This window comes from Podarcis cretensis (genome assembly GCF_951804945.1).
Source record: "Podarcis cretensis genome assembly, chromosome: 6".
Classification (NCBI taxonomy): Eukaryota; Metazoa; Chordata; class Lepidosauria; order Squamata; family Lacertidae; genus Podarcis; species Podarcis cretensis.
In genome coordinates, this window is record NC_137175.1 from 51,775,798 (window position 1) to 51,789,312 (window position 13,515).

A 13,515-nucleotide genomic window follows, 5' to 3' on the forward strand; every position below is an offset into this window, starting at 1 on the left:
CATTTAATCTTAAAATACCAATGGTTCTCGGCTGTGTAGAAGCTTTGTCTCAGAATTAAGTATTATTTTGGGGGAAATGTTGCTATAACCCTGTATTGTATTGCATTGCATTGCATTATGCTGTTGAAAGAGTCATGGGCTATATTACTGAGGGTAGATGGCTATTAGAAAGTTTAAATGAATGTAAATGGTACTTTTACGGGACACGGGTGGTGCTGTGGGTAAAACCTCAGCGCCTAGGACTTGCCGATCGCATGGTCGGCGGTTCGAATCCCCGCGGTGGGGTGCGCTCCCGTCGTTCGGTCCCAGCGCCTGCCAACCTAGCAGTTCAAAAGCACCTCCGGGTGCAAGTAGATAAATAGGGACCGCCTACCAGCGGGAAGGTAAACGGCGTTCCGTGTGCTGCGCTGGCTCGCCAGATGCAGCTTGTCACGCTGGCCCGTGACCCGGAAGTGTCTGCGGACAGCACTGGCTCCCGGCCTATAGAGTGAGATGAGCGCACAACCCTAGAGTCTGGCAAGACTGGCCCGTATGGTCAGGGGTACCTTTACCTTTACTAAATGGTACTTTTAAGATTTGTGCGAATTAAAGCCAGCAAGTTCTTGGGAAAATAATTTCATATACTCAATATTTTTAATTTTATTCTATTTAAATTAATTATTTTATGCCATTTATTTAGTATAGCTTGTTCTGAGTTTTTATAATTGAGGTCATAGAGCAGTGGATTTTCTAAACATAGTGATCTAGGAATGAGTTGGCTTCCTATGGACTCTGATAGCATCTAAGAATAGCATTTATAGACCAATGCTTGGAGGAGCAACCCCTGATTTATTTATTTATTTCTCACATACAGACAGTTACTCAGAATTTTTTCCTGTTGTTAGCTGTTTTTTTCACAGACTGTTACTCAGAAATGTATCATGTTCATTTAAATGGAACTTAATTCCATGCAAGAGACATAAAATTGTGATGTTGCTGTTGCTGATAAGAGTGCCTACATAATATGCATGTTAGGAAGGGAACAGATGTGCCGCTTGATATTTTATGTCTGTGTGTATTAGGTTGCAGAGGGTTCAGTAAACAAACTAGAAAATGCAAGGCTCAAACTGGTTTCTTTCCCCCAGGTATTATAAAAGAGACAACCCTATATGAAGATGGGACTGCTGGTGTACATGCGTAACCTGCTACTAGCCCTCTCCCTCTTTCTGGTGCTGGGCTTTCTGTATTATTCAGCTTGGAAACTGCATCTTCTTCAATGGGAGGATTCAAGTAAGTATGTTGCTCAGGCCATTTAAGAGCCTCCATAGATGTATGGCTAAGTAATCTTTCATAGATTTCAGGTCTGCCTGCTGTGGAACAGCCTAGAACATGTCCAAACAATTGTTTGATCCTTTCCTGTGCTGTAGAGATCAAATGTATCTTCCTCTTAATGTTGTTATTCCCTAGATCAATTAATTGGAAAATTATAAAATGAACTGTAGATTCCTGTTGCATTTACATAGATATTTTGTCTATAGATGTGATAGTTATTTATGTTACTCCTGTTGGTGAGCCACTGAGACTTGTGTGAAGATTTATTACTATTGTTATTACGGTGGTGGTGATGGCTCTTTATTTCTTTATCTTTTATACAAGCAGAAGCATGTTGTTTCCATTTATGTTCTTTATCCTCCATTAGATATGACTTACTGGTAAAGGCATTCATTTTGGGGGATGGTTTTGTCCTGGTTCTGCAACGGATCTGTATGTTTTCATTGTGTCCAGTACATACCAGGACACAACTGAATGAAGAATTCAACACATATACAAAATGCAGTCATTGTGCTGGTATTTGCACAGAGTGAGATGCAACTTCAACGCCTTGCTTACTGGTGTATTTGGGCTTTGGTTACTCAGGTGGAACTAATTCTAGTTTAGTCCTTATTTAAATAGCTGAAGATGATTTGTTTCTCCAGTGCTTTATTAAACAAAAAAAGCAATCCAAATGTTGTTGCTTTCATTATTATTTGGTTCAATCCATGATGCAATTGATGGTGTGCAAATTATGAAGGATAATCTGGGGTTCTCCTTAGTTTGGGCACACTTCTCCTTTCTATCTCTTATTGGCTCCTTCCTGACATTTGTTTTGACAGGGTGAAACTACAAGTTCCCTGCTTCTCTTCCACATAAGTCTTCCTGCTATATGCATGTTATTGGATATTCATTTTAGTTTTTTGCAGCTTGGTTACTATATGAGCAAGCTACCATGGTGTGTTCAGTGTGAAAGGCAGTGTTCAGTTGTGACAGGAAAGAGCAAGGCAATTTAAGATAAATCTGGGGTGATGGGTTTTGCACATCCTGCTGCAGGGGTGGAGAAACTTTTTTGGCTGTGGTGGAATGCTGTCAGCTGCTGCATGCAAACAGTGGTGGTGGTTAGACACAACCACATATTCTGGTGATGGTGGTAAACAGATTTATACATGGGCACATCCAAACCTACTTGCTAGAATCAGGCTTGGAGTCAATGGGAGGGATTTTTATCCAAGTCTGAAGGTGGCATGGGGGGCTTTTTCAGCTATAAATGTTAACCCTTCACTTCCCACATTTGATGCCCCCATATGGCCCTGTGTACCACATTTAGGCTTGGAAAAATATTTGCTGGTTTCAAAGGGAGGTTTGCGGTGCTGGGAATTGAGGGGAGGCTGCAGGCCTGATGGGGAGGTACCATGGGCTGTATTTGACCCATAGCCTGGCAGTTACCTAATTGTGGCCTGCTTTGTCGTTTTCTATTACCATGTTTCCTGGCAGCACCAAAACAGTTACTGGGGTGTTTCAGAGTACCTAAAGTAAATACATTATTCACTCCCAAACCCTCCTAAATTGACCTTTGCATCTGATGTAGTTTAGGAGCTTTTATTATATTTGCAATAAAATGTGCTGTGTGTTTAGGAAAGGGTTGTGGTAGTGTCTTGATATTTGTTTGTCAATTGGCTTTATTACTGTGGCATACTTATTTCGTTGTTAAGATAACAGTAAAGTATATTGTTGTAATGGTTGCAAATATTTAACTTCCTGTATATAACCATCTACTACACCTCATTGACTCTTGGAAACCACCATGGTTATTGTGAGATGAGTCTTTGAGACAGCAGTCTGCTTATTTGCTTTATGGAAGTTAAAAAATGGTAAGTACATCTATAGAAAAATAGGAGTTGAAGTACACTGGAGAACAAATGCATTTGAAGTACAGTGGAGTAACATCCCACATCTGATGCATGCTTACTTGGAAAATAGTCCCACTTAGTTCAATGGAACTTAATTCTAGGCATGTAAGGCTTTGGATTGCAGCCAAAGTATCCTGACAAATGTCATAACTACAATGAGGTCAGCTGGGAAGTAAAATGTAGTAGTACAGTTGGTGTGATGCCTGATCAGTGTTAAAAATAGTGTCTCTAATAATGCTCTTTAAGCATAGGGTGTGCAGTTATAGTTGGACCATTTGGCTCCAGTACTGCTCAGCTTGTAGTTCAAACTTTGAAGGGATAACTTTGTTTGTAAACGAAATAGCCTGTTTCTAGGTCATATAGGGTTCCCATATATTTCACGAATCAGCACAACCTAACCAAACTTAAGTATATTGAAATTTTATTTTTATTTACTTATTTAATAAATGTGTATACCTCCCTTCATCCATAGATCTCAGGGCAGTTCACTGCATTTTAGTTCATTCAGTGGGAGATAATAAAGCACATGCTTCTGAAATAAATTGGAGCTCAATGCTTAACTTTTCCTGGATCGTTTCTAATGTTTTTCTCCTTTGCCTGTAACCACAAATTTGTATATGTGTGTGTGTGTGTATATATATATATATATATATATATATATATATATACACACCTGCTAACCTAAGTTAACATTTCAGGCATATTTCTAATTCCTCTAGTCTATGAAATCTTATACCACAAGCTTGTTAACCTTTAAAATGCCAAAAGACTCATTGCTATTTCTGTACATATATGTATTGTCTACAACTTGCACTTAGTGTCTTGTTATGTCAGAAGCATAAATCCACTCCATTTCTGCTATCTGTTTTTTGCTGTCATTTTTGGAGGGCATGATATCATTGACCAACTCTCTTTTATTTGAACAGCACTTTTTTGCAGTTGCACAGTTGCCTAGTAACTGTAGCTGATGATACAGAGTGGGGAAGATCTTGGCTTTTGCTTTTTTTTAAGCACAGAAAATAAACAGAGTAAAAGCAGATATTCTATGTGCTGTATTCTGTTGTCATGGACTTGGAATACAGGATCATGAAATGTTTACCCTTCACACACAAAATTATGAAGTGTTTGCTTGCAGATGGAAACTTCTGTGTCTGATCAGGGAAAGCAGGTGGTCAATTCAAGCTCCCCCCCCCCTCAATATCACCTGTTTTACCTAGACTCCCTTTCAACTCTTCTTCCTGTATTTGCATTTTCTGATGTTCAGTCGTAGGTGTTAAATTCCTTCCTGCTTTTTCTGTCTCTTATCCCTTATTTCAGACAAGTGGAATATCTGGGCTGATCTTACACAGTATGACATGTTCCTGGACTGCCTGATCAATATTGCTATTACCAGTTTTGATGAAGGCAGTATCGAAATCTCATAAACAAACAAGCAAATTAATGAGATAAGTTAGTGACTAGAACTGCACAGTTTCTAGATAGGACTTTTCAGCAGATCTTTAGCCAACAAGCTCATGTAAATAAATTCTTTAGTCAGACAGGCAAACATTTAACATTTGAAAAGCTGCCCATTGCAAAGGCTTGAATTCGAAAACGTGAGCACAAGGAACTATTATAAAACAAGACACACTCCCCCCAAATAACCATAGTTGGGCAATAGCTTTTATTTGGACCAACTAAAATGTCACAAAAATTATCATCTGTACCTTGAAATTGAGCCTACGAGTTGACCTCATAGCTACTACATTAGCCTAATTTCTGTCCCCTTTTATCTTGTCCCCCCGGTTCTTTGTGTAACATCGTGCTTCACGAAGAGTTCTGGAGAACTCTAAAGCTTGCCACACTTTTGTGACATTTTGGTTGGTCCCAAGAAAAGGTATTGCCCACCTGTTGAAGACACACTGAGTTCATAGTTTTATCAAACACGGGGAGGGTAAAGATTGTGAAGCACTTTGTAAACGGAAGGCGATATAAATAGTAGTAGCGACAGCAGTAGTAGCAGAAGCCCAAATGTTTAAGTGGAAGGGAAATTGGTGTCTTAAATGCATCAAGAGTGCCTTGATGTGTCTGGAGCTTCAGTATGTTTCCTAAGAATTATTGCATTTGAATAACAGGTATAATAAAGGAAATAAACCTTAACAAAATATATATTCCCCATTCCCCGAAGATGGGTAAGGTCTTGTTTTTAAATAATTGTACTGAACCTGTGAAGTTGCCTTATATGATGCCACAGTATTGATTCATCTAGCCCTCTAGCCCATCTGGTAGCAGCTATCCATGACTTGAGGCTGAGGTACTTCCCAACCCTGCCATCCGAAATCCTTGTAAGTCAAAATGCCAAGGACTGGGTTTGGGTTCTACTTACATGCAAGACACGTCGGCTACCAATGAGCTTTGGTCCCTTAGTACTTGGTAGCTGAGTACTTAGCATTAGGCAAGTTGTGTGATGTTTGTTTTTCAAGGGAGAAGTTGAATAGCATGGGTGGGCAGACATATGCAGCACTGTACCTTGGCTGATTCTGCTTTGGCTGGACACCTACCAGTATGTATCAAATCATGACATCTGCTCTCTCTCAGCCTTGGAATAGCCTTACTGATTTAGCTCAAATTTCCTGACAAATGCTGCAACCCTGAACCCACAGAAACCTGTAAGTGACTGTTGAAGCCATTCAGTAGACAGATTTTAGTCCATGCCTGCTTTCTGCTGAAGCATAAAATCACGTTCTTACTTATTTCTTCCTGCTGCTGTTGTCACTGGCTTTTCTCCAATGGTTGTACTGCAAAAATAGTTGGTAGCAGGAAAGCACTAGATGCAATTCTTATCTGTTTCCGGTCTGTCTGTTTCTATGGGAACAGAAATTAGGTGCATGAGCAAATAGACTCACTCAGCTGCTCCTGGTAGGTTGTGGTTCGCTTCCATTTTTATGGTTGCAAGCTCTGTTGAAAGATAATCTGAACTTGAGTTCCAGGAAAAAGAGTTTTAAGACTGTTAAGTTTCCAGGGTTCCTGCTGATAATGCAGGAGGTATGAAGTAATGTTTGTGCCGGTCATATGTTTGACACTTTCTTACCCACCACCACCATTTAGTTATTTGTGAGCCTTGATTTTCTTCTAGCAGGTATGTTGCTTATCTCTAGGACCTGAAAGGGGATTCTGAGACACCATATTCACAATCTTCGTTATATAAATAGTTAGAAAGTGTTTCTCAAATACACATTGCATAAGCTTAAGTTATGCATTTATAACTCTGAAACTATCAAAAGTGTGCAACTTAGTAAACGTAGTATAAATTTCTTTTAAGTATACACCACTATGCTGCATGGAATTGTTGGCATAAGTGTTGGAGTAGTGAGCTGTAACCATTGCCACAAATCTGCACAACTACAAAGTTGAATGCAGGGCATTAGCCATGTATTATATATTTGATACCTTCGTCCTCCTGCTTTTGCAGTCCAGACAAAAAGCAATGACAAGGTGTTCTTGCGACTACAAGATAGTCTTAGGTTTGGACTGATGGCTTATAAGTTGGAAAGGCCTGTATTAAAATGTAGTCTGATTGCAAGCTGTTGGTTGTCTTCTGTCTTTGCTCCGCAGCATGTGGATAATTTTGGTGCTCTAATTTGAAAGGCTGCCTGGCATTTTAGCTGAATTAGGTTGTTGAATTATTCTCTCCTTGCATGAGTGCTGGTGCATGAGGTTAGAGCAGGGCTGAGCTTGCTGGCCCCACCCCATGCTCATGGAAGATAGTCAGTAATGTGAGGCTGATCAAGATGCTGCCAGAATTCCTAACTGAAGAAAATACAAATGCATCGTCTCTGCCATGAGTCCTCACTGGCCCAGGACTCACTCTTCCATGCAACCTCACTGCAGCAAAAAGTTGTATCTAGAACTGTATGTGCAACACTTGCAACATGTATGTGATCAAGTACAAATTACCTTGATAAAATCAGGGGAGTGATAACAGCTCAAGAGCAGCTAGTAAGTCCTAACCAAACCACATGGGATCAATGAGAGCATGAGTGAAGTTTCTTTCATGCAACAAGGCTTTCCCTTGCATCTGTTCCACTGTAGTCAATTCCACTCCCCTACATGTAAGGGACACTCTAGGATGGTGGGAGATGTGATGCGGGAGCTGATGCTGGAGGATAGAGATTGAGGACGCCACCCCACCGCCTGCAGCAGCAGAACTGTATTTTGCTTGTGAAAGAAATCATTTGGATCATAACCATTATCTTGGATGTGTGGTTCATTTCTTGAAAGGCAGCCTTGGTTTGTTAGGGTGCTATTTATCAGAAGTGACTGTATTCCCACATGGCTGACTAAGCTTTGCTTGTGCTAGTTTTCTTCTAATTGTATTTCAGCTCTTGCAGGCTGAAGCATCATGACTTACACACAGCCTTGTTGGAATGGGAGCTACATTGTTCTCTTGCAAATAACAAAACTGAATTACTTTAATAACAGGCTTTATTTGCTAAATAACTTGGAGGTTAAGAAGTCTAAAATAGCGGTGTTGGACTAATTATTGTAGTGTTCTTGTCTCTAGCCAATTAATTCTTTCAAATAATTGCAGCTCTCTATTTTTTTAAGAAAGAATTGCCTTACTGCAAGCTACATTGCTCCCACTTTACACTTTTGAAAGTTTTTGGCAGCTAGTCTCTCTTTCTTTTTGAACATTTGCTTACATTTCGTTATTGAATTAAGCAGAAGTTTAGTCATTCACTAGTTTTGCGGCACACTACCTACTCATATAAAATATAAGTATAATAAGCCGTAAGATGCCAGAAAAGCAATACAGAATGATCATTAAAATGACTGTCTCTTCTTAAGAAAAAATTAAACAACCATACAGTCCTGTTGGCATAAGAAGATCTTCAGAAGATGCCTGAACATTAGCAGTAAGGATGCCTGCCAAATCTTGGCTGAAAGTATACTTCTCAGCATGTGTACCAACAACCCTAAATGCCTGACTTCTAGCTGCAGCTAGTCAGATTTCTGAAACTAGGGACAACTAACAGCACTCCTCCATATTATCTTGGTGATGGAGCATGGAATATAGGGCTCATGCTGCCAATGAGATATCCTGGACCCAGATTGTTCAGGTTTTTGTATATTAATACAAAAATATTGAGCTTGGACTGGTAGCCTATGGGCATCCAGTGCAGATGTTTTCACCAACAGCATGTGACACCTCTGCTGTCTTCTTCTGTTAGCATGCTGCACTAGCTGAAGCTTTTGGACCAAGCCAAAGGGCAGGTCCACATAGAGTATGGGTAGGCAAACTAAGGCCCCGGGGCCGGATCTGGCCCAATTGCCTTCTAAATCCGGCCCGCGGATAGCCCGGGAATCAGCATGTTTTTACATGAGTAGAATGTGCCCTTTTATTTAAAATGCATCTTTGGGTTATTTGTGGGGCATAGGAATTTGTTCCTTTTGTCCTCCCTTCAAAATATAGTCTGGCCCCCCAACAAGGTCTGAGGGACAGTGGACCGCCCCCCTGCTGAAAAAGTTTGCTAATAGAGCATATTGCAGTAAGGCAGTCTCAAGGATGCTAATACATGGACTGTAGTAGCCAGACTATCCTGATGATGCACACGCAGCTGTTCCTGGAGTACAAGACAAAGCTGGTAAAAAGCACTCCTAGCCACAGAGGTCACTTGGGCATCTAATGACAAACATGTATTGATGAATGCCCCCAAGCTACATACCTGCTCCTTCAGAGGGAATGCAACCTTTCCAGAACAAGCAATTGGTCTATCTTCAAGGCCTTAAATGAAAGCTGCTGTTGTTGTTTTTTACAAAGCTTTAAGTCTCTCTGCTTTAAGTAGGCTGCAGTAAGTAAGCCATAGTTGGAGTAGTTTCTTTGAAATCAGTAGATTTCAGTTACTTTAGACCATTGATTTCAGTGGGTCTACTTTGAGTATGGCTCATGTTGGATATGAAAGCCTGCCATTTGCTTTTTCTGTGCTGTGTTGCAGAATCATGGCACACACAGTATCAGTCTCATTAAGCAATCTTTTAAAGCCCTTTGTATAGTGGAAAAAGCTTAATGTTCAGCGTCTCAAAGTAGCTTTTTGTTACCACATGAGGGCAGTAGATTTCCTTTTTTGGCATTCTCTAAAAATTCTGTTTAATTCTGATTCCTCCTCTATGGATGGAACATACAGGTGAAACTCGAAAAATTAGAATATCGTGGAAAAGTTCATTTATTTCAGTAATTCAACTTAAAAGGTGAAACTAATATATGAGATAGACTCATGACATGCAAAGCAATATATGTCAAGCCTTTTGTTTGTGATAATTGTGATATTATGGCATACAGCTGATGAAAACCCCAAATTAACAATCTCAGAAAATTAGAATATTAAATGAAATCAGCAAAACAAGGATTGCAAATAGAGCAATATTGGACCTCTGAGAAGTAGAAGCATGCATATGTACTCAGTACTTGGTTTTGCATCAATTACTGCCTCAATGCGGCGTGGCATGGATGCTATTAGCCTGTGGCACTGCTGCGGTGTTATGGAAGACCAGGAAGCTTCAATAGAAGCCTTCAGCTCTTCTGCATTGCTTGGTCTCATGTCTCTCATCTTTCTTTTGGTAATGTCCCATAGATTCTCTATGGGATTCAGGTCAGGCGAGTTTGCTGGCCAATCAAGCACAGTAATCCCATGGACATTGAACCAGGTTTTGGTACTTTTGGCAGTGTGGGCAGGTGCCAAGTCCTGCTGGAAAATGAAGTCAGCATCCCTATAAAGCTTGTCTGTGGAAGGAAGCATGAAGCGCTCCAAAATCTCCTGGTAGACGGCTGCGTTGATCCTGGACTTAATGGAGCACAGTGGAACAACACCAGCTGATGACATGGCTCCCCAAATCAACAGACTGTGGAAACTTCACACTGGACTTCAAGCATCTGGCATTGTGTGCCTCCCCATTCTTCCTCCAGACTCTGGGTCCTTGGTTTCCAAATGAGATGCAAAAGTTGCTCTCATCAGAAAAGAGGACTTGGGACCACTGAGCAACAGACCAGTTCTTTTTTTCTTCAGCCCAGGTAAGACACGTCTGACGTTGTTTCTTGACAAGAGGAATACGACATTTGAAGCCCATCTCCAGGATCCATCTGTGTGTGGTGACTCTTGATGCACTAACTCCAGCCTTAGTCCACTCCTTGTGAAAGTCCCCAACACTTTTGAATGGTCTTTTCCTGACAATTCTCTCCAAGCTGCGGTCATCCCTGCTGCTTGTGCACCTTTTTCTTCCACACTTTTCCCTTCTGCATAACTTTCCATTAATGTGCTTCGATACAGCACTTTGGGAACATCCAACTTCTTCTGCAATTACCTTTTGAGGCTTTCCCTCCTTATGGAGGGTCTCAGTGATGACTTTCTGCACAACTGTCAGGTCAGCAGCTTTCCCCAGAGATTGTGCTTCCTACTGAACCAGACTGAGAGACCATTTAAAGGCTCAGGAACCCATTGCAGGTGTTATGGATTGAATAGCTACTGCACCTTTTCACAATATTCTAATTTTCTGAGATTGTTAATTTGGGGTTTTCATCAGCTGTACCCCATAATCATCACAATAACAAATAAAGGCTTGACATATCTCGCTTTGCTGTCATGAGTCTATCTCATATATTAGTTTCACCTTTTAAGTTGAATTACTGAAATAAATGAAGTTTTCCACGATATTCTGATTTTCCGAGTTTCACCTGTAAATATGTGTGAAACAGTATGAAATGATGTTCTTTCTGCTTACTTTTCTGCGCTGCAGCTTTGATTATTAATGTAACGTTCTTGCTTTCCTACCTTTGGAATAAAACATCATGACACTATTCTTCTATCTACCTGTCTCTCAGGGGCTTTTCAAGATTTTTTTCAGTATTCCAAACTGAAAAGATAAATTGGAGGCAGAGTAGTTGGAATGACTCCACATTATTATAGTACACATTGCACTTTGCTTTTTAAAGTAATCTGCTTTCCTTTAATGGAACAGAAACATATTCTCTTGTTTCAACCCTGACCACCTCCTGCACATTAAAAAAATGTGCCCCTTCTCCCCCAAATAGTAAAGTTTTCTTTACTTTGCTACTCCTTGCTTGTGGTAAACTTCAGTTTCCTGAATTACAGTAGGGCCTCAACCTAAACACTTAATAATCAAAGTACTTACAAACTAAGCTTTTGCCATCACCAGGGAATGTGTGTGGTGTACGTCCCCCAATCTTTCCACTGAAATGCTGTTTTGAATACTGGATGATATGTTTAAAGACCACTGGCTCTCTATTTTGATGCCTTCCTGAGGCCAGAGCCATCTCAGGAGGTGCAAGATGCAAATAGTAATTAGTTCCATTTGACAACCTAGCTATGTTCCTTATTAGGAATTTTTGCATAGAAACCTTTTACTGCATTTGAAAATGTTCCACTACAGCCCTGGGCTGTTGGTGTTGATCACAGATGTGTTTTGATTTACTTGTGTGGTGGCTGTGGGAGGGCTGGACAGAGACCAGTATGTAACCAGGACAGTTCAACAGCTGGATCTGCTTGCTATTTCTTGAAGATTGTGCTATGTCCACGGTCCTATTAGAGAATTGCTGTGCTTCTGCTTAATCTGGTTTTATTGTTGCTCTTAATCCACACTTTCTATACTTTCCTTATTGGGGAATGTTGGAAATATCTAATGTTTCTTTAAAATTTGTATACATTATTATCAATACATGAACCCCCAAATAAAAGGAAGAGGTGATACACTATGTAATAAATAAATGGAATATATATGAAGATTCTCAATACTGAAAAACATAGATACACATTTACTATTTTTGCTTGGCAGCACCAACACTCTGGAATCCCTTACTTACTGACATTAGGCAGGCACCTTCACTATGTTATTTTCAGTGCCAGCTAAAAACCTTTTCGTTTGGTCAAGCCTACTCAGAAAAGTAAAGCTGTCATACATTTTCATGTGTAATTTTATTTTATAATGTATATTTCAAACTGCTGATTTGATCTAAGTTTCATAATTTTTTTAGGTTAACTTGTTTTTATCTCTCTCTCCCTAGTAAGCCGTTTAGAAGTTTTTATGATTAAGCGGTATACAAATTACATATTATAAAGTATGTGTGTTGGTTTTGTAGATCTTATTCAAATTATGTGGCATTAAATAATACCTCCCTTTCAAATTTGTGCAAATAGGTTTTGTTGCTTCTAGAATATAAACAAACATCTTATGCTGACTGTTCTTGCAATTGGAATTAAAGTGGTTTCTGTTTTTGTAAAACTTCCATTATTAGTAACTGGTAAATTAAAGGCAATGATTCTTTAGCTTTGGTAGTTGTGATCTGTTTTGCAAATTCAGAAATTGTGTGCTTCATTTGCTTTGATACTTTTTTTTATAAAGCAACAAATAAAAATTGCCATTTCATTTTTCAAAATACTGAATAACCATGAGATCATCAGTCTTTAATGGGCACTGCAGAAGCTCAGTGAGTAACGTAGCGTATAGTGAGTAACGCTGGGTACAGTGATCTTGAATCTGTATTCAGTAACACTGGGAGTCAAGATTGTGCAAATAGCAGTCCTAAAGGAAGAACAAAGAAACAGTGGGGTCACTCAGAGGAGAAGATGGTGAAATGCAAACAGGGGACACAGAAAGGGCTGAACTCCTCAATGCCTTCTTTGCCTCAGTCTTCTCCGATAAAGAAAACAATGCCCGACCTGAAGAATTTGGAGCAAATGATTCAGCAGAGGAAACACAGCCCAGAATAACTAAGGAGATAGTACAAGAATACTTGGCTAGTTTAGACGTATTCAAGTCTCTAGGGCCAGATGAACTGCATCCAAGAGTATTAAAAGAACTGGCAGATGTGATCTCAGAACCACTGGCAGTCATCTTTGAGAATTCCTGGAGAACAGGCGAAGTCCCGGCAGACTGGAATGTTGTCCCTATTTTCAAAAAGGGGAAAAGAGAGGACCCAAATAATTACCGACCAGTCAGTCTGACATCAATACCAGGGAAGATTCTGGAGCAGATCATTAAGCAAACAGTCTGTGAGCACCTAGAAAGGAATGCTGTGATCACCAATAGTCAGCATGGATTTCTGAAAAATAAGTCATGTCAGACTAACCTGATCTCGTTTTTTGACAGAATTACAAGCCTGGTAGATGAAGGGAACGCAGTGGATGTAGCCTACCTTGATTTCAGCAAGCCATTTGACAAGGTGCCCCATGATATTCTTGTAAAGAAGCTGGTAAAATGCGGTCTTGACTATGCTACCACTCAGTGGATTTGTAACTGGCTGAATGACCAAACCCAAAGG

The 13,515-nt window shown here is 40.0% G+C and overlaps 1 protein-coding gene and 1 long non-coding RNA gene across 10 annotated transcripts in view; one reads left to right on the forward strand and one right to left on the reverse strand.

The window, feature by feature from the left end:
• The window catches only part of LOC307218325, a 259,902-nt gene that overhangs the window by 95,757 nt on the left and 150,630 nt on the right, over positions 1-13,515 (reverse strand). The gene's annotated exons all lie outside the window — the stretch shown is intronic.
• ST3GAL3 (ST3 beta-galactoside alpha-2,3-sialyltransferase 3) overlaps positions 1-13,515 on the forward strand; it is a 189,680-nt gene that overhangs the window by 19,710 nt on the left and 156,455 nt on the right. For 7 of the 9 annotated variants that reach the window (XR_013839875.1, XM_079980454.1, XM_079980455.1 and 4 more), the window contains exon 2: positions 1,125-1,269. Coding sequence is in view for 7 of the 9 variants with exons in the window: in XM_079980454.1 (XP_079836580.1) it covers positions 1,149-1,269 (121 nt within the window). In the remaining 2 variants the exon portion in view is untranslated. Of the gene's footprint in view, positions 1-1,124; positions 1,270-13,515 lie in introns of those variants that run through there. The other 2 variants (XM_079980453.1, XM_079980460.1) reach the window with 2 other exon arrangements.